Source organism: Seriola lalandi, unplaced genomic scaffold, assembly GCF_002814215.2.
Source record: "Seriola lalandi dorsalis isolate HSWRI2012SDOR001 ecotype SW California unplaced genomic scaffold, Sedor1 jcf7180002054182, whole genome shotgun sequence".
In the NCBI taxonomy this organism is placed as follows: Eukaryota; Metazoa; Chordata; class Actinopteri; order Carangiformes; family Carangidae; genus Seriola; species Seriola lalandi.
The window spans coordinates 262,479-281,683 of record NW_019524735.1 but is presented as its reverse complement, the minus strand read 5'-3'; the positions used below and the strand labels follow the sequence as shown (position 1 = coordinate 281,683).

General features: G+C 38.1%; 1 protein-coding gene across 1 annotated transcript; it reads left to right on the top strand.

Moving 5' to 3' along the window:
* The first annotated feature begins 1,211 nt into the window (after positions 1 to 1,211).
* Positions 1,212 to 18,876, top strand: ccdc178 (coiled-coil domain containing 178). Its single transcript, XM_087173334.1, is given in 21 exon segments — positions 1,212 to 1,315; positions 3,760 to 3,896; positions 3,991 to 4,049; positions 4,138 to 4,217; positions 4,670 to 4,873; positions 4,992 to 5,212; positions 6,289 to 6,431; positions 7,477 to 7,630; positions 7,736 to 7,831; positions 8,079 to 8,215; positions 8,315 to 8,498; positions 8,618 to 8,680; positions 9,025 to 9,153; positions 9,246 to 9,359; positions 9,583 to 9,728; positions 10,043 to 10,202; positions 12,758 to 12,907; positions 16,230 to 16,364; positions 17,424 to 17,469; positions 17,472 to 17,501; positions 18,737 to 18,876. Coding segments are annotated over 21 exon segments (2,505 nt in total). The 5' UTR covers positions 1,212 to 1,257; the 3' UTR covers positions 18,796 to 18,876.
* Positions 18,877 to 19,205: the final 329 nt, after the last annotated feature.

Here is a 19,205-nt window from a genome sequence, read left to right as displayed (position 1 = left end):
TACAACACAGAGTAATCCCTAGATAGATGGATGGATTAGGATCAGTTGTGACCACAACACATTACTAATAGCTTTGAGTAAGGTAATCTTGGATTGCAGATCGGTTGTGCAAATCACAAATTAAAAGCAAAGCTCGTTAAAAACGCTGTGGTCTTTATATGACTGTACACATTTTTCATACCCTTCCTGTCCAGTGAAACCCCATGCATCTCCAAATTTGGTGATTTTGAATAATTTTTTTTTTCTGGCAAACTGAAGGATGAAGTGTTCCTTTATGGGTTGAGGAAATTCTCCTACTTACAAACTATTTTAAACCCCCTTGGATTAGCTAAAATATGCTCTGTCTCAAAGCTGAGAACAAGGTTGTATTTCTTAGCTCGGGAAAAACTGACCTTTTATAGATAAGTGGTTCTCACAGTAGGGTTAAGGTTAGGATATGATGCATTTCTGTAGATTAAGCGACCCAACAGTAGTCATATGAAGTAGTTAAAATTATAGCGCAACCTAAACACCTACACCAACAGTTGACTACAACATACACATTAATGCACCAGTAATAATAATTCACATTTACTCCCACCTTTTTAAGAAATTACTTTATTTTATTTCTCACAATAATGTGCCAAACTTCTTAGGGAAACGAGTGGAAGCGCCTTCAGTGCTGCTAAACAAAAGCACGAACATTCACTTGCTGCTCTTGAACGCAACTCTTTCTCTCCGAGCGCAGCCCATTGTTGCTTAGCAACCGCCACAGAAGATTGACAGCAACTTCAGTTGATTCATACGGAGGAAACTTTAATGAAAGGCAACTTTTTTGACAGGATAGCTACCGCGTAGTCACACAGAAGAACAATAACAAACTTCAAGATGGCTAACAGATAGCTGGTAGCCAAAAGTGCGGTAAAACAAGTAAGTTAATAGACAGCCACTTTTCGCTTTCACTTTCTGCCATGACAACGACCGCCCCAGCTCATTAATTTGTCATTAGCCAAGTTAATTAAACGTTAACTTAACGTTAGCTAAGAGATAAACATATATCAGACGCAATTTTAGCAGGGGTTAGCCAACTTTCTTCGTGAGTTTAACGGCAGAAGTTGACCCTATACTATCCAATGTGAAGGAGTTATTGAAATAATGAAAAAATATTGTCTACCTCAGAGGATGTGGGTTAATGTCGAACGTAAATGCCTCTACTTTTCCTCAGGACGGTGAAAAGGTTGCTTTAAATTCGCTGATAATATCGGAGTAGTTGCAGCAATGCCAGACGTTGAACCCCTCAGATTCCCATCAAGGGAGGGACGACCGAGTCAACAAGGTGAGAAGGGCAACTGGTTAATTAAAGTCAGTTAACTGACTCAACGCTACTGTGGTAGTTAGCTTTTGATAAATAATAGGGTACATTTTATATTTGTACAATACATTTTTGTGCTACATGTTTTCAATTCCCCACTATTTCTCTTTCATAAATTCACCTCTTTAACTGCAATACAATGTTTTCTTTTCACTGGTCCTCAAATTTTTCTCTCACTTTCTTTATTTTGTAATATGATTTTTATTTGTTTCGTTTACAATGAAATTAACCAAAACAGATATGGACATCAGAAACTGATCTGTCTGCAGGAAATGTGAATAATGTTGAAGTAATGCAACTATCTAATAAATAATATCAGTGATTGGCCCTTAGATTAACATGGGTCTGCTCTGTGGTTATAATACACCCTGCCATTATGATTTAGAGCTAATTCAGCCTGCCACTGACATATTGCCTTACCACTTTGCTACCCCACCTGGTTCTTTCAGTGTGTATTATTCATCTAAACTGCTCGGCAACAGATGGCCTTTATTTCAGGTAACCCCTCAGTTTTTCCTCTCCTCTGCTCTTGTATTGGTCTGAGTAAGCTCATTCATTGGCCATTCGAATAATTAATGGAGAATAATGGTATTGAGTGTCATCTGAGGTGGGAAAGCTTCAACTAGTTCCGAATATAGAGTTTGTGGCCTACCCTTTCCTTACTGATTAGTGTACTTATTTGTCTGCAGGTCCCTGACAGTTTTGGTTGTATCTCCATTGGATGGTATTGATCTGTCTTGCTGTGCACAATAGACTGAAAACTGTAATGAAGGGGCCTATTAACTACCCCACAGATGTGATGCTGTCCATAAAAAATTGCCATGCAACAAAAAATGCCACTGTCTTGGCGTTTTCAGAGAGACAGGTATACAAATACCTGGCGGTGCATGTCGCACCACCACTTGTGATGCTTGAAGTTGCTGGTGTGCTGTTGTGTCTTTCTCTCCCTGGGAGTGGACCCTTCATCCAGGGCTGGTTCTCACTCCTCAAAGTTGCACCCACAGATAAAAAGGAATTTGGGCCAGGATCCGGTGGTCACCTGAAACACATTTCACACACATTTCAGCCACAGCCAAACCCAAGGCTAAGAGAGTCACACATTTCCCCCCATTCCTCAGATCTCACAAGTTGCAGCTCAGACTAGCCCTCTTGGTCTTCTTTGATATGGTTTGCAGACTTGAGGTCAGTGGTGCAAGGGACCAATATATGCTCTTTTTGAGCACCGATCTATTAATGCAGGTAGGAGGGGAGATTTTATTCCCTACCTAACGAGTGGAACCTGGTGACTTGGCACCAGAACAGGATTGTTTGTTTACCAAGGCTCTATTGTTAGCACGAGTAAACACAACACTGAGGTGCCCCTGAAGCTTGGGTATTAAGACGCTGCAACATCCCAGCTCAAGTCTGGCCAGGGATCTTTGTTGCATCTCACCCTCCATTGTTTCCTCTCATGTCTCTACTTTCTATGATAAAGGCTTAAAAAAATTACCACAAAATGCTAAAAACAAAACAACATAATAAAAAGCAAAAGAGCCCCATCTTGCTATTGTCTTAACACCTATTGATTTGAAGTATTTACAGGATATTTGAGGACCTATCACTTTCCATTTGGCCAGGACATGATGGAATAAGTTCCTAGATGTAAAATAAAATCCCCAAATAATAAGCGCTACTCATAAAGCATTCCATTGTTAATAGGCACTTATAATTTTGGATTACAACTTTTGCCTGCAGCCATTGGATCTTGGTAAGATTATTCAGCTTTTTAATTTTTTATTAAACACTGGCCAAATGATGGTAACTTTTTTGAGTGGCTAGTAAATCTGCCAAAACTATTAGTAACTGTAGCCTTTAACACTATACTCTTAACAGCTAATAATGACAGCAAAAAAGTACTAGCATTTACACACTGTGCACTGAAATAATATACAGTACAGTAAATGTTTTGCCACTAACATCAAGTAGATTACAGTCTGCACCACTTGTGGGGGTTTTTTTTTACCCCTTTTCTCAGCCAGATGGCGTCCTTTCACCACTAAGAAGTGTGCCCTTGGGTTTGTCTTAAGATGTTCAAATTAGTTGTCTCTGCTCTTTCACTGATGCCTCCAATATATTGCAGTCTATGCAAACAGAATCAAAGAAAAAGAAAGGAATCACATCTTTCACAGCCAAATAAATTTTTGTAATTGCTTTTTCAAAATAAAGTTAATGACGTAGTCGTAGGGTGTTCCAACAAGAGTATTTAGTTTTATGATTTTCTTTCATTGATGGATGGTTTGTCAGTGTGTTATTTATAGAATATTTCAAGGGATTTGTCCCATTAGGTAAAAAGAAGCTGTAGGTAGTGTTGGCTTTTCATTACTTCTCTGAAAGCATTTGCTTCTCAAGTTTTGTTTGTGTTCCTCAAGATCAAGCAGATCTTCAAGTCGTCTGCTCTGGTAGACGTCGCAATTGCGCTTTGCTCAACAGTCCCTCACCATGTGTGAACAATGCTCTTTACCATATGCAACAGCTGAAGATGACTGTGGAAAGGTGGTGTCAACAGGTAAAATGATGTCAGATGTGATCAAACCCAAAATATCGTGATAGAGAGGTAAAATCAATTAAGAAGTGTTTTTTCTCCTTTTGTTTTCAACTAGTGTGGAAAATATCAGCCACAGATCGACCAGGACAAGCACCAATACAGCAAAACTTTAAGGTGAAGTCTTTTATTGTTCTCATTTCCTGTTTGTCATATTCAGTGTGACGTGAATGTATGACATGAGTTTAACATCTTTTTTTAACAGATTTCAATCCAGAGACTCAGATACTGAATCAGTGATGTCTACAGAGTTGTTTGTTGAAGGCGTCGCAATTAGTGCAAGAGGTGAACATTTTCTTTTTTTTCAAATACCATAAAGTCATTTCCTAATTATTTTCTCTCAGTTGTTGTTCTGACATGGCACAGCTAACAGTGGCCCTAATGCAGATAATAGAGCAGCACATAAGTGGAGAAGCTCTAGGTGTAGTTGTTGTTTCTTTCCTTGCAGCAGCAGTTACGTCAACGTGACAATAATGGAGTCCAAATTACTGGTTCACATCTTTTGCTTGAATAAGAACAAATTATATGCTACCCACTTCACAATTATACTAATAAAATTCCATAAATGAGGATAAACCTCATTTATGGAATCACCTGCACTTTGTAGTTGGTCAGTTTATGTTAACATGGGTTTGCAAAAAAATGTTTTACCTATTGGTATTTTTGGGTTATTGAGTTGAAAGTGATGATATAGTACAATAGAGTGTGCCAGTCTTGTAAAGTTTTCCATCCTCCAGAAAGTTGTCCATTATCGCCACTATTGAAGAAAATAAATGATGTCCTTGGAGAGGTTGTGTATCTGATTGAGCGGCTGGAGGCTGATCGGCAGTATGCAGAGGAAGCTCTCCACAAAGAAAAAAGAAGAAAAAGATTTTTGGAGAACAGAGTTGACAGTATTTCACTATGGAAGCAACAAGAGCATTCTTTTATTGTCCAAAAAGGTTTGTGACTATAAGATGGTTTGTCATCTTTTCATAGACCTGCTTCTTGTGATTAATTGTGATTCTGTTGTCCCACACTGCAGTAAGTAAGCTTTCTATTTCGCTGTTGCTTTTCTAGAGCATGAGGCTTGCATCAGAGACATCACTGAACTGAAGTGGCAGCTAAAACTGGAAAGAGAGAAGCTTGACCAGGTCCAGGAGAAACTGTCACACACTGAGGTTTTGAACCAGCACTTACAGGAGGACATCAACTTTGCCAAAAAACAAATCCCCATTGTGAAAGAAAATCTGGACCTCCAGAGAACCATCATAAATCAAATCAACACTACACAAGCTGAGGTAGCTTCTAATCTGATTTATTCTATTACCACTTGTACTGTGTATTTTTTGTCTACAAAAGCTGGTAACTTGTGATTGCAGAGATGTGGTTAAAAGTTGTCTTTTGTAGAAGCTGAATAATTATTTTGGCATTTGTGCAAGAATTAGATAAGCTAACATCCAACAGTTTGTTGTGAACACAGTCCCGTTGTGGCAAGCTGCAAAATGCAGTTCTTTCGGTTTGGTTCACCTTAACAGCCAAACCAGATAAGGTTAATGTACTTGTTACTTTATAGCTGAATGTGATGAAGATCTCTCAGTCATGTGTTTGTTGGTCTGTTGGTCCAGTGTCCATCCAACACTTTGGTCTCAAGTAAAATTTCTCTATTTTAACAATTGACTGGAGTGCCATTAGATAAGGTACAAACATTCATGGTCCCCAGACAATGAATCCTAATAACTTTGATAATTCCCTGACTTTCTTTTAGCTTTTCTTCTTTTTAATATCTTTAGTTTATGGCAGGAAGCATCAAAGTATAATTACCTGATTAAGACCAGCTGTATTTTTACCTGAATGTTTACATGCAACTTTGCTATGGAAGTGAGAAATAGAGGGATCAACATGCAACAGGTCACCTTTGACCTGAAAATATTGCAGGTTTATGCTTACTGAACGAAACACCAGACTGACTGTGTTAGAACAAATGAAATGTTTGTTTCTTAATCACATTTCACCATGTCATTGGCTGGGAGTTTTCTGAAGATGTTAACCCTGGGCTCTGATGTTCAAGTGTGAATCCTTAAAACCAGGCTTACTGAAGGCCCAGGGTTAATAGCTAGCCTTCGGCTTTCTGGATTTTCTAGGATTTACCAAAGCTAAGAGAAAATGTTAAAGCCCCTTAGTGCATAGCCTCTGCGTTGGCTTGTGGTAGTGATCAGTAGGTATGTAGGATTGAGAATACGTATATAGTTTCTACAGAGTATGATTTGTTAACAGAATAATGCATTGACTATTAATGTCAGTAACTTTGTGAAATTGTTCATAGATAATATGTGAGGAAAATAATAAGCCCATGACCCCCTTCCTTCTTTTTTAGGCTGATGAAGTATACTCAAAAACAACAAGTGATCTCATAATGGTTCAGAAGGAGTTAAAACAGATGGAACTGAATGCCAACAATGAAAAAACATCATTACACCATGTACTGTTTGCAATGAAGAATCAGGTGGCTCACAGATTGTGAGTATCTGTCTTAACTGTAGTGGTAAAAACCAGGTTCAGTCCAGGTTCAAGCAGTACAGCTGGGAAGATGGGAGATACCTTTCATAAAATGTCTGAATACCTTTAATCAATTTCTAGTTCAATTACAAGTTAAATCAGTAGTAATGGTAAAAACTGCATACTGATCTACAGTATATACTAAGCAACACCAGTGTCTTTCACAGGGCACAATCTGAATTCTCTGCCCTGTTGTGGCCTCTGTCCATTTGCCTGTTATGACAGTGTGAATTGATTGCGGTTTTCAAATGCATATCTTCTGTGATTTCATAGGTTTTATACACAGTACAAAGTACTCCCAAAACGAAGGACATTTCAGGAAGCTAATGTTTTGTATTGTAATGTAAAAAAAAACAGTCAAATGTATTTATCCTAACAACCATATATTGTAGTTAGTCATGTAGTCATTTCATCATATGTAATTCTCATTTACACCATTTCTATATTTAAAATTATGTCATGAGCACTTGTTTCTGGCTGGTTGGCAGGTGTCTGTTAATATCATTTAACAGCACAGTTTAATCAATGTTCCACATCAGTGTGCTAACCAAGGTAAATTAAACTGCATATAGAGTTAGCCATCTATTTGCTGCCATCAGCCATTTTATAAACTGACTACAAACAGGTGCAGGTGTCCTGATGTATAGAAATAATGGACTTGGCATAATTTTTGCGGTAATGCTTTAAATCTGTTATTTGATGCTGAAAAAGCCAAGACCAGGTTTCCTAAAACTCTGTGAAACTGAACGCTAATCATAATGAAGTAAATAAAATAAAAGTTTGATTTTCAGATTTCTTTTCAAAGGTATATTTTCAGTGTCATGTCAAGTGTCATGATGTGTTTTAAAATTATATTCTTGCAATATATTGTGTATCATGTAGGTTGTGATACTATTGCTATCATGGGGGGAGATATCATGATACCAATGCTTAGTGAGTTACCATGTGATTCCTAACGTTCATCTACCAACTTAATAACAAAGGACAAAATTGTTTTTCTCTCCAGGGAAGATTTAAACCAATTGAAGATGGTTGAGAAAAGTTTATGCGAAGAAATAAATGATGCTGAAAAGACAGTTGCTCTTACAGAAGAGAAGTGCGCAGCCATAACACAACGTATTCCTCAAATCATGGAGCTTGAGGAAACTGAAAAAAAACAGGTAAGTGATGTTGTCCATATGTGAATTTTTATATTTCTCAAAAAGGTAGATTTCAGCAGTGTACAAAAGTAGTCAAATTCATGTTTTCTTATGCTTGTATTACAGATTTTGCAGTTGAAACTTCAAATTGATGATGAAATGCAAAAAAATAAGAAATTGAAAGAGAAACTAATTGCATTGCAAGAAGATATTGAGAGATCTGTAAGTATTGTCACACTAGCAACAAAATAAAGTCACAATAACTTACTGGACATCTATTTGTAATGTTGGTGCTGCTTTTGATGCTTACATGTGTTTTGATAGTTCATTGGGTAGAGCATGACATGAAACCGCCATGGTTGAGAATGGACTCTCAGTAGAGCTATATGTGCTGATAATGTCCGAATCCATAGCAATGTAAGGTGTTTTGTGCATCCATTCAGTGGCTTGAATGTTATGTTATCCACAGAAACTTAATGGGGAAGCAGAGGTTTCCTGCATAGAAGAGCAGCTCCATTTAAAACGAAATGCTTTTGCCGCCATCCGCAAAGAAAACATGGAGTATGAACAGAATATTGAAGACTACAAGATGAAAATTTCTCAGAGGTACAATGTCAAAGCCAAAACAGTGGACAAACGTGTATTGCTATATACAGTAGTAGGCCACGTGTGTCTAGCATGACTTTACTGTGTGATTTTTGTTAGTGAGGAAGCAGTGAAGCAGATGCACGAGGAGAGGAAGCAGATGCTCCAGAGAATCATTGCCAATGACGAGCAGTGGGAAAAGGCCAAGGAGGAAGTGACCCAAGTTGTAGCCCAGCACAGTGTCACCCAGAGTAAGCTGGAGGAACAGGAGCAGCTCACCTTCGTGGAAGAACAGAGGTCCAGGGTGAGTGACAACATATGTACACATGCTATGTACACTGCGCGAGTCACAGTTTGTAAGGAAAATGTGAGATGCCAGCTGATTTCTCCAGTGTTACTCATTGCACTTTCTACGTTTTACAGAAACAGATTGAAAACCTGAGGAAAGATCTGACAGGTCAGATGACTGCTATAGAACTACTGAAGGTAAATTCATCAGGCACTTAGGATTCTTCACTCTGAGAAAAAGGGAGAAAAATGTCATCACAAAATTGCAGTGCAACGAAATAGATTTACATTGAAATTTGCAAACTTTTTCAGTGTCTGTGGAACACAAGCTTATTTCTATGTTGTCATGGAGACGAAGATTTCACAAAGCACAGTATCAATAAAAACTGAACATTATGAGTTTCATAAAGGTAGTTTTAAATGCACAGCTGGATTCAGTTGCATATTTTTTTTTAAATTTCCCATAATGGTTTTTACCCCCTGTTCATGTTTTAAGACTTTTGGGTTATGTCACTCTGCCTTCTGTTTTTCTTTTCAATCAGGGTCAGTGTGCAAATATCAATGAAGGACTAAAAAAACAGCAAAGGAGCTCAGAGCTAACCAACCAAAAACTTCAGAAAGAATTTGAAGTTGCATCTTCAGCAACAAAAGCTCTGGAGACAAAGATTGAGGTACTTATAAAACTTGATAATAAAAACCAAAAATTTATAAAATAATGTATTAAAACTCAGCTACATTTATGATCTCTTTTTGGTTTGTAAAGAAAATCAAGAAAGTGACAGAAAATTTGGAAAAGATTCAGTGTGAGCACATGAACACGTTACACAACCTTGAGAAGGAGAAAAAACTCAAATGTGACCATCTGAAAGCTGCTCAGGTAAGAGAAGAAAACTTAAGGAATCCTTAAAGGAATTCTTCTGGAGTCCAAGAACAAGTTGCTAAGTCAGGTTTACTCAGTAGAGCTCACTGAGCACCAAGCTAGTCACAGCTATTTATCATGTCATGTTTTTGTTGAACAAAATAATCTCTTGCTCTAAGCACTTTGAACAAAGTAAGGTTTGCAGGCTTTTTTCAACATTAATGCTACTCTTTATTTACAGGATTTACACAGTGCCACTATAAAGAGATGTGACAACACTCTGGGCAGGATCAGTGACCTTACAAAGAAGAGCAAAGAATACCAAGATGCTTCAGATAAAATGGAAAAAATAGTTGAAAGAATGCCAGAAGTCATAGCGGAACTTCAGTAAGATTAGTTTTTCAGAGGACACACTCAACAAAATGGTTTAGATTAAGGAAATGACTTGATTACTGGAAAATAGTCAACCTTTTTTAATGGTGATGACAATGTCAGCATGTTTGAGAAGAGATGAATAGATACCCAAAGAAATAACTAACCTTTCCTGTAAAAATGTTTAGTATTTCTCTGATTTTAGATATTCAACTTTTTTCTAAAAGGCTGGGTGTCTCTTAAAAACTGTGTTGCTTTGAGTAATAATTATAATACTAATGATTTTAGTGACATAATATTGTTGTATATCTCTAATTTCCTCCTTCCAGAAGTGTGTTTGATGTGGTGGATTTCAAAAACAAATCAGCTGCTCTCATAATGAGCACCTTGCAGTCTGATATTAATAACTGCCAACAACAAGCACAGCGATCCATGCAGACACACACTGCTCATGTTACAGCAAGGAAAAAGGAAATGGAAGACACCAAGGTAACAAAATGTTGTTCAGTGTAACTCTCTGTAAATACATGTCTTTTTGTGTCATATGCTGTGCAATCAGAGGCAAGTTGTAAAAAACATCTCATTGTTTATTTGTTTGTGGATTAGTGTCAGCACATTGCCTGTCAAAATACTTCCCTTAAGATGCAGAGAAAAGAGCTGTGTGCAATTAAAATTACAAGCCATGGCCATCTTGTTTAAGTGCTTTTCACACAAATGACAACTCACTGTTGTTATAGTCTTTTGTCTGGACGAATTTGATGATGCGTATCGTGGTGAGATTCTTTGCCTATTTTGTTACCTGTAGGCCAACATTTTCAATAGCAATTTTCAATATAAGCATACAGTTCACAATATCAAATAAGCATATATTCAAGACTTTTTTTAAATTAATGTCACAAATAGGCACTTGTAAAATCATGAGTCTACTGTGCACAAAATGGCATGTATTTGAACACTCCTTTGTAGGAGAAACCCCTGTTTATTGTAAGGTTTTCATCTGCAGGATTATCAGCCCCAGCCAGAGCCTCTTTGCTGATGGGGGTTTCACATGGCTTATCTAATGTGAAATCGCCATGTGGTATATAGTTTCATTAAACGGTGATCAAGAATGCATTAGTTCAAAACAAGAAAAGGCAATGGAGCTTAAGCCGCCATGCATCCAAGTGCAGCAACTTTAAAGAAGTTGTTGGTGTGAGACAATTTAAAAATTAGAAGTCTTCCTCATAGACACAACTCCCATTAGCCAGATAAAAATTAGCCATGCAAAAAAAGGGTTTAGTCTCTTCACTTGACGAAATAAGATGATATAACAACAATACTCCTCACCAAATAAAAAGATCAGAGTGAGTCTGAAGTTCTAAGGAAATTGGTCACTTTAATCATTGGGACCAATAGAAAGCACACATAATGTCTGCATTAGCATAACATAATAAGCAGAGTGTGCATTCAGAAGTCACAGTGCATGAAGCAGAATGGTCAGACACTCTCAAATATGAGATTTCTTATAAAGATGCTGACCCAATGCTAAACTCCCATAAGTTCCTGTAGGTAGCAGCTCCTGTTTTAAACCCAAGCTGATGCAGGTTAGTTAAACTAACAGCCTGATGGGAGTTTTCATGTGTCTGTATAAAACACAATCCGCATATGGTCATTTTTGAAGATACAAACACAGAGTATATTAAGGGGAAATAGATTGACTTGTTAGAAATCTGCGGTAGTCTCTACTGAACCCATACATGTCTGAAAGGACTTCAGCTTTCATACATGCACCTATTTTTTTGAATTGATCAAGGCTTGTCGTTTGGTGAGGACAAAGTAAACAATGCAAACTGCCGACGCAATCAGTTTCTTATGGGCAATGAAGTGTAATTTGTTCCATTTACACTTCACAACAGCGTCAGATGGGCTTTGTCAGTGCTGCATGGAGTAATTAAACCTGAAATCAATAGCAGGCATTTGTCATGTTTACAGCCCCTCTTTCTGCTGGGTTAAACTCATCACTTTAGTGCTGTTCTGTTTTACTGCAGAGACACACTTCATTATGTCTGCAGGTAGAGTTGAGATATTCACCAACAACATATCCAGTACTTGGGAAACACTGTTCAAATGAAAAGGGGACACGCAGAGAGACACATACTCACTGTGATTTATTTGCTTGATTTCCCAGAAAAGAGCCAATTGTTGTATGCCTGCTATTTGTATTGCCTTAATTAACAGCCCAAATACAGAATGCATGTATTGTATGTGCACACAGCAAGGCAGTTGTACAACTCATGTATCTTGTAAATGGTCAGTATGTTGTTACTATACAGTATCTGCAGTGCTGCATATTGAATCCAGTTCTCTTCAGTACATACAATATTTTTTGGGTATCTGTAAATGTCAGATTGTGAATCATGAAAACATTGATCTGTGGGATCATTCATTATGTAGATCTTCATATCTTCGATCTGAACTGTACATCGTGCTGCCTCAACAGTTGTTCTTCTCACAATGTAGCTGTGGTCTTCTACAGACACACTGGTTAAATTAGTAAATGCTTTCTGCTCAAATTGTAAAATTCACATTTAGGTGTAAGAGGAGCCTGGTTTCAATCATAATTTTTTTAGTCTATTGGTGACAGTTAATAATTAATTAGACTGGATTGTTATCATTATGTGACTGATTCACATTACTGTAAATATGGTTTCTTTGTCAGTTTCATCGACTATCAGATATCAGATACACTCATTCAGTCACAACAGGCTGCTGAATCAAGTTCTTAGTGCCACAATAATCCATGCAACACAGTTAAAAAGAAAACTGGCATTGGATTGGTATCCGGGATTGACATACTCTGATGTATCAGAATCAGGATTGGGAGACAAAAAGTGAGATCCGTGCATCACTAGTGACACTGTAGTGTATTTATTACATTAGTTAAAATATTGGTCTGCAGTCGACCTTGCGCCTGCTTGTGTCTTGGTGGGTGTTCTGTTGCTACTGTAAACATACTGTTTACCTTTCCAGTTTTAACTAAACCTTTTGTTTTCTTGTGTGTGTAGGAAGCACTAAAAATCGCACTGAAGGAGAACAAAGAGTTGGCAATCGAGTATGAAGGTCTTAAGAAGATCCTCATGGGGGCCAAACAAGAGGCAGTGTCAGCACTGAGCAAAAAAAACCATGAATATAAATCTTTTAATTATTACACACAGGTAAGGTTTATATAAGATTTTGGTATATTTAGTTTATTCCCCCATGTTTCTTTTTTATATATGTTTGACTGTTATCTCATGTTCCTTTCCCTTATGTTCTAGTCCATGTTTTTCTTCTTAGCACTAGATAACTCTTCTTTGCATGGGCAGTGATTTTAAGAAGGTTTCAGCTTGGGAACCAGTGAGGAGGTTACTGCAGCAATCTAATAATGATGAGATAACTTGAGTGGAGGAGGATGATGGATGTGACATAATGTAATGATAACTATGTAGTTTTGCCACCAAAGGGAGTAAAGCAAGAGGTTGATGGTACATGTAAATACTATAACTTAGACTTTTCCTGATTGTATTTTTGTAAGGTGGTCAGAGGTGAAACGTTTTATTATCGTTGTGTTACAAATTTGCTTCTGCTCACCACAGCAAATGGTTAGGGATCAGAGGCAAATACAGGTTAAGATCAGACAATAAATGTGCCTTTAGTGCTAAAATAGCATCAGACTTCTTGACTAGTTGAGGGAGACAACTCAGCAGCATTTTACTGTTTAATCTTTATAGTTTTTGACACTGTTTAACTGGAATAGAATTACACATGACAACCATAACACCAGGAAGAAGCCACGCTGCTCCTGCAATGAAAAATACATATTATTTGTTCCAAAAATGACTAATACCTTTACTTGAGCAATTCCTCATCTAACTGCATGAATGTTATCAAGTGAAAAATGCATGCAAAAATAAAATCCTGTGGACAGGATTTTCCACGCTCATGATCAAAGCCTGATTTTCTTTTACTCTGGATTCAGCCTTCACCATTTTTGTTTGTTTCAACTCTACACTTGTACAACAGCAGCCTCTCGGCTAGTGTTTTATGCCTAAATTTACTTTTTTTATAACAAGCTCATAATCAACTGTGTTTCTGAAATGTAGATGCAGGCCTATAGCATTTAATCTGATTTATAGAGGAACATTTAAGTAATTTTCTTTCCTGTTTCTAATTCCCAATTATTATAATGTTTGCATATATATGTCCCAGTTAGTACAAATATTACACAATGTGATCACCCTCAGTGTTTTGTTTATAACTTGAGGCAACATTGTAAATGCATTTAACACTGTCAGGATCATTTGAGAGATCAAAACATTAGTGCATATGTGTGAGTTTCCTCACACCAGTCATTTTGTGAGGTACATAATCTCTTTTATTATATTCAACTAAGGGACACAATGAAATCCATTTCTTAAATATCCATAAAATATAATCTTGACAGCAGCCAACTCTGACATACAGTTCAGATGACAAGTTTAAAACAATCTTCATGATTTCAAGATAGCTACTATATGATACAAAATGCTTTCAGAATACACTGACAAAGTAAAGACATGCAAAAAATTATGTTACATATTCAATTGTAAGATTACTTCCATTATGAATATTTTTCCTAGCACAATGCTTAATATATAATGCTTGGAAGTGGGAATTAGATATTTGTAATTTGAACTTTTCCAAACCTTCACAGCACAATCCATAGTTGATATTCACATGTTAAAGTGCAGGGTGTGGGTCTGCCATTAAAACTGAAATGATTAACTTTCCACAAGTTATGTCGAAACACAGCTGAGTGTTTGGAGTATCTAGTGTCAGTTGTTAACTTGAATGGTAATCAGTGATGGAAGTACATGTATTCAAGCCCCTCAGGTACTTGTACTTGTACATGAGTAGTTAAATTTTTTGCTACTTTATCCTTCACTATAATTCAAAAATGGAATTTCATACTTTTTATGTTACAACATTTATTTAACAGCTTTAGTAATTAGTTAATTAATTAAGATTTTACACATGAAACACATGATGAGCTTATAAAATATGATGCACCGTAAAAGTTTGAACTACCCAACACTAAAAAGGTAAAATGCTACTTACACATTAATGCATCAGTAATAATAATCCTATAGTGTAATATATAATGATAATTGCATACTGTGCTCTCACATGACATTTTCAGTGCAATTATATTTCAGTATTACTTTGGTGATAGGATCTTAATACCACCACTGATTGCGTGTAGAAAATTATTATTTATTCTATATTTAGGAGCATGGTCATCCAGGACAGGTGTGACCCAACAACCATCATCAACATTTCTTAATAGCAGAGATTGGAGAACATAATTAGGTGCATAAATGTACTAGTTTTAGCGGTATGCCCTACTCCATGATAACAGGTGGGATGAAATACATACAGTAAATTACTTTGAAAAGCATTACAGATTGCAACTTTAATATACCTGTATTTCAGACACAGTTCATTTAACTTAACTAAACTTCACTTGTATTGAGGCACTACAAACATACAAAGCCTTTTTATGTTTGTAGCGGAAAAGGTATGTCTTATTTATTAATTATCTAATTAAGAGACCCTTCCAATGGTTTATGTAATATTAGAGACTTTTTTTTTGATAAAGAGAGGATGAAAGTATTTGTATTCATTAGAACATGAATTCATCTAAATTGAACAAGTCTAAATATATGCAAATATGCAAAATTCTCCTTTGTAAAAGAAAAAAAAGCATGATTAATTAGCATCTGATAGCACTTGCCAGTACGCACCTCTTATAAAATTCCTCTTGAATCTACTGTACATGTAAGCATTGCTTTGTTTATGTGGAGGCTTTCAGCTCTTGGGTTTTAACAGGGAACACCATAAAGAGCATTCTTGTTATTGTCTTTCCTTCAGGAGCTGATGACTGAGCTAATTCGCTTTAGTTTTCAATGCACTGGGGAACACATTGCCAAGCAATGATAAGCTTTGTAGGAAGAGTAGAGAGATGGAGGGGGAAGAAAAGCAATGGCATCTATCAGAATTTAAACCTCTTTGCTTGAAACTGTGTTCAAATAATAAAGCAAGCAGCATGTCTTTCCAAGAGACTAGGAATAATTTCTGGTTTCAGTGGGGGGTTCATGACTCTGTGTGTATGTGTAAAATATGTCTTGAGGGGATTGGTATAAAGTTAAACTGGGTGAAGTAGAAATATTTTACTCATCAGCTTTGCAGTCACAGAGTTTGCCTCGGCTAGAACAAAACTGCTGAAGCATTTAGAGAAAATTAACCCCCCATCCTGGCAGCCAGATGTGACTGGATTCTGATGAGTGCACACGAGTGGGCAGAGAAACCAAGAGACTGTGAAATTCCTGTCAGGCCCGTGTACTGCAGAATGGGCTATTGACTGCTTTCTCTATTCCCCTCCATCATTCTTCTTGAACACTGCCATTAATTTCCTCTCCTGCCTTACCAATTCCTTTTCTCTGCCTTCTCTCCCCCTAGCTCTCTTTGTTGCAGAAGAGGATGCACAAAGCTTTGGTGAAATACTTCAAACAACGCAGCCTCAACAGCAAGGCTGAACTGGACCGGTGCCAGGCTCTCTCTCAAGAGACCAACCAGAAAATAAAAACAGCCCAGGTATTTGTACATATACATGTAAAACAGGGAGGGAAATTGCACATACTGCAACTATTCATTTAAATGGCAAATCCCTTTATTCAACTTTTATCCCGGTCTAGGTACTCTACCAGATGGTAGCGTATTCTTTTGCATACTACAGTAACTCCATGTTATGCTTGGTATTGTTTGAGCCTCATCCGGCTAGTCAGTTGCCTTGTGCCTTCTTTGCCAAGCAAGGGCAGCCAGGCAAACCTCCACCAAGGCTTTGTGCCTCTCTGCTATGGAGGAGTTAAAGACGCCACTCTTACATTACAGTCTATACATTCACTCATGAGATCACAGACTGATGTGATGGATGATGTGTCTGCTAGAGTGCCTATGCAGTGACCCCGTGTCTGAGGCTAGCTCTGCCTCTCTAGATAACTCTATATACACAACACATTGTGCATGGTCACATTGTATTAACATCTGATCCTGTTTCCTGTTTAGCAGTGGCATTTTTGACTTTACGACTATTTCAGAGTGAGTTCATTAGAAGAAATGGAAGATATCAGTGTTACAGCTGCTTCTTTGTAAGACGAATAACCTTCTGTCTGTCTTGCAGAAGAGTAGCAGCATATTCTGCAAGGTTGAGAAGTAAGGATCTTCAATTAGAGGATAATCGGTGTCTAATCTGTGCTGTGACGTGAGATGAGGTCAAAGCGGACAGAGGGACAGTGATGAATCTTTATGAAATGTCCTGTCCAGCTTTACCGCAGAGCCAGGCAGCATGCAACCATACTATGGATCGCTTTCTCCCTTTTTACTTTTTCTTCACGCTAAGAGAAGAGCATCCCAAATCCCCAGCTAGCTATGTTTTTCAGTTGCATTCTGTTGTTTTTGTGCAAAATTCCTATTTTGGTTTTTTTGGTCAATTTGCTGTTCCCAAAAATGATCTGACTTTTATCAAATATGCTGGAGGCAAAATATGCAAAGATTTGATTAGAGGTTTTCCAGGGGAGTACCTGGTGCAAATACTATTAAGCGGCTTCCATCTCAGTTCCTCCTCCTCTGCCTGCTGACATGTTTTTTTGATAGGTCTGGTCCAGACATTACAGGGAGCAGCCATGTCTCAACGGCCCAGCCTCAAAAGGCCCCAGCAGATCACAGCTCAAGGCAGGGAGGAGTGGGGCACAGGGGGAGGAGCTATCAGAGAGCTGCAGAGTGTGAAGGACAAAAGAGCTGGTGTATTCAAGCGCACCACACCGTCACCCGTCACAGCTCAGCACAGGGTCCATCAGAGCAGGCAGCATTCACTTTAAACAGGCTCCTCATGAACAGTCCGACTCAGGATCTATCCTCCAAAAAGTACACATGGAGAAAAACCTTTATGAGTAAAAAAGAAAATCTTTAGGAGTTTATGCGCACGCGAAAACACACAATCTGCAGGATTACCTATATATTAAGACCTTGAATGTGATCCATAAAGAAATGCTCTTACAGTATGCAGATATCGAGAATGCAGAATGATATTCTGAGTAGAGAGGAGCTAAACACAAAGACTCCAAGACTACAATAACATGATTATCAATATCAGTTGCCAGTTTATAAAAAAGAAATGGAGAAATCAATAGAACTAATACCAGTTGTAACTGGAGTTAAACCAGGCTGAATCCTGATGAGGCCTGTACTAATCCATCATGTCCACTTAACCTCACAAGCAGAACACAGAGAGGTCAGGTTAGTGCTTTCACGGCTAAGGCGTGCTTGAATCAGAAACCAAATGGCAGTTTGCTCAAAAGTAGCTTGAGGGAAGGAGGCCGGGGAACCCTAGGGTGGGTGGATGGGTGGTAGTGGGTGGGGGTGGGTTGTGGGTGGGAGTGGGGTGCGGCGGGCTGTCATCCTGTTACACTCCTGCCAGAACTGGCAGTTCAGCTTTGTGTTCTGCGAGTTTACACTAGGGATGGCATAATTGACAATGGCTAACAGCGGAGAGCAGTGCAGAGCCTTGTTGAATGGCCAGTAATGATTGGAGCAGACGCCCACTGCCCCAGTCCCAGGGGACAGTAATCCAAGATCCTGTTTCTGATATAATTGTTAGTCAGAGAATTTCTGCATGGCTACGCCGGTTCAGATTCCCAAGCTGGTTGACAGTGCCAGGCAGTTTAATAGAAAAACTGGATGCTGAGGTTTTTAAAACAGAAGAGCACTGAACCTGGACGTGGTTCACCAGGAGCCTCTTTTTCTCCTTCCCCACAAAAATAAGAACAAGATGGTACCTTTTACTCTCACAATTGTGGGATGAACATAGAGTGAGGACTTTTTTTTTTTTTTTTTTTTTTTTTTTTTAAAGAAAACAGCTTTTTCTTAATTTGTCTCTTTTCATTTCTGTTTGCCCCTTATTCAAACAGGAGGGGTTGTCAGAGGAAATCCAGCTCATCTCTACGTTCCTGCAATCGTTGACAGATGACTCTACTACCACTGATGATGCTGGGGTGAACAAACAAGCCAGTCCAGATGCCGCTGGATCGAATGAGTAGATGCCTTCAGTTCAAATAGCAGTGTAATTGGACATTCACCTGTACCAGACAACTTACTTACCCTAGCACGCTTCACTATTCCCCCCTCTTTACTTGCAGCAAATCCATAACAATGAAACAGGTGACTTTCATGCTGCTGTCAGGACTGATCTAATTTTAGCTGGGTGAATGATTGCAATTGGCTTTGCCTCATCAGATAATTAATCTATGTCACCATTAATTGGAAAAGAGAATAATTACAGGCAGTGTTGACAGAAATTCTACGCTTCTCCAGATTCCAAGATCTAATTACAACTAGTGAAACCCCGTGACCTTAACTAGCACTTAGTACACCTTGCCC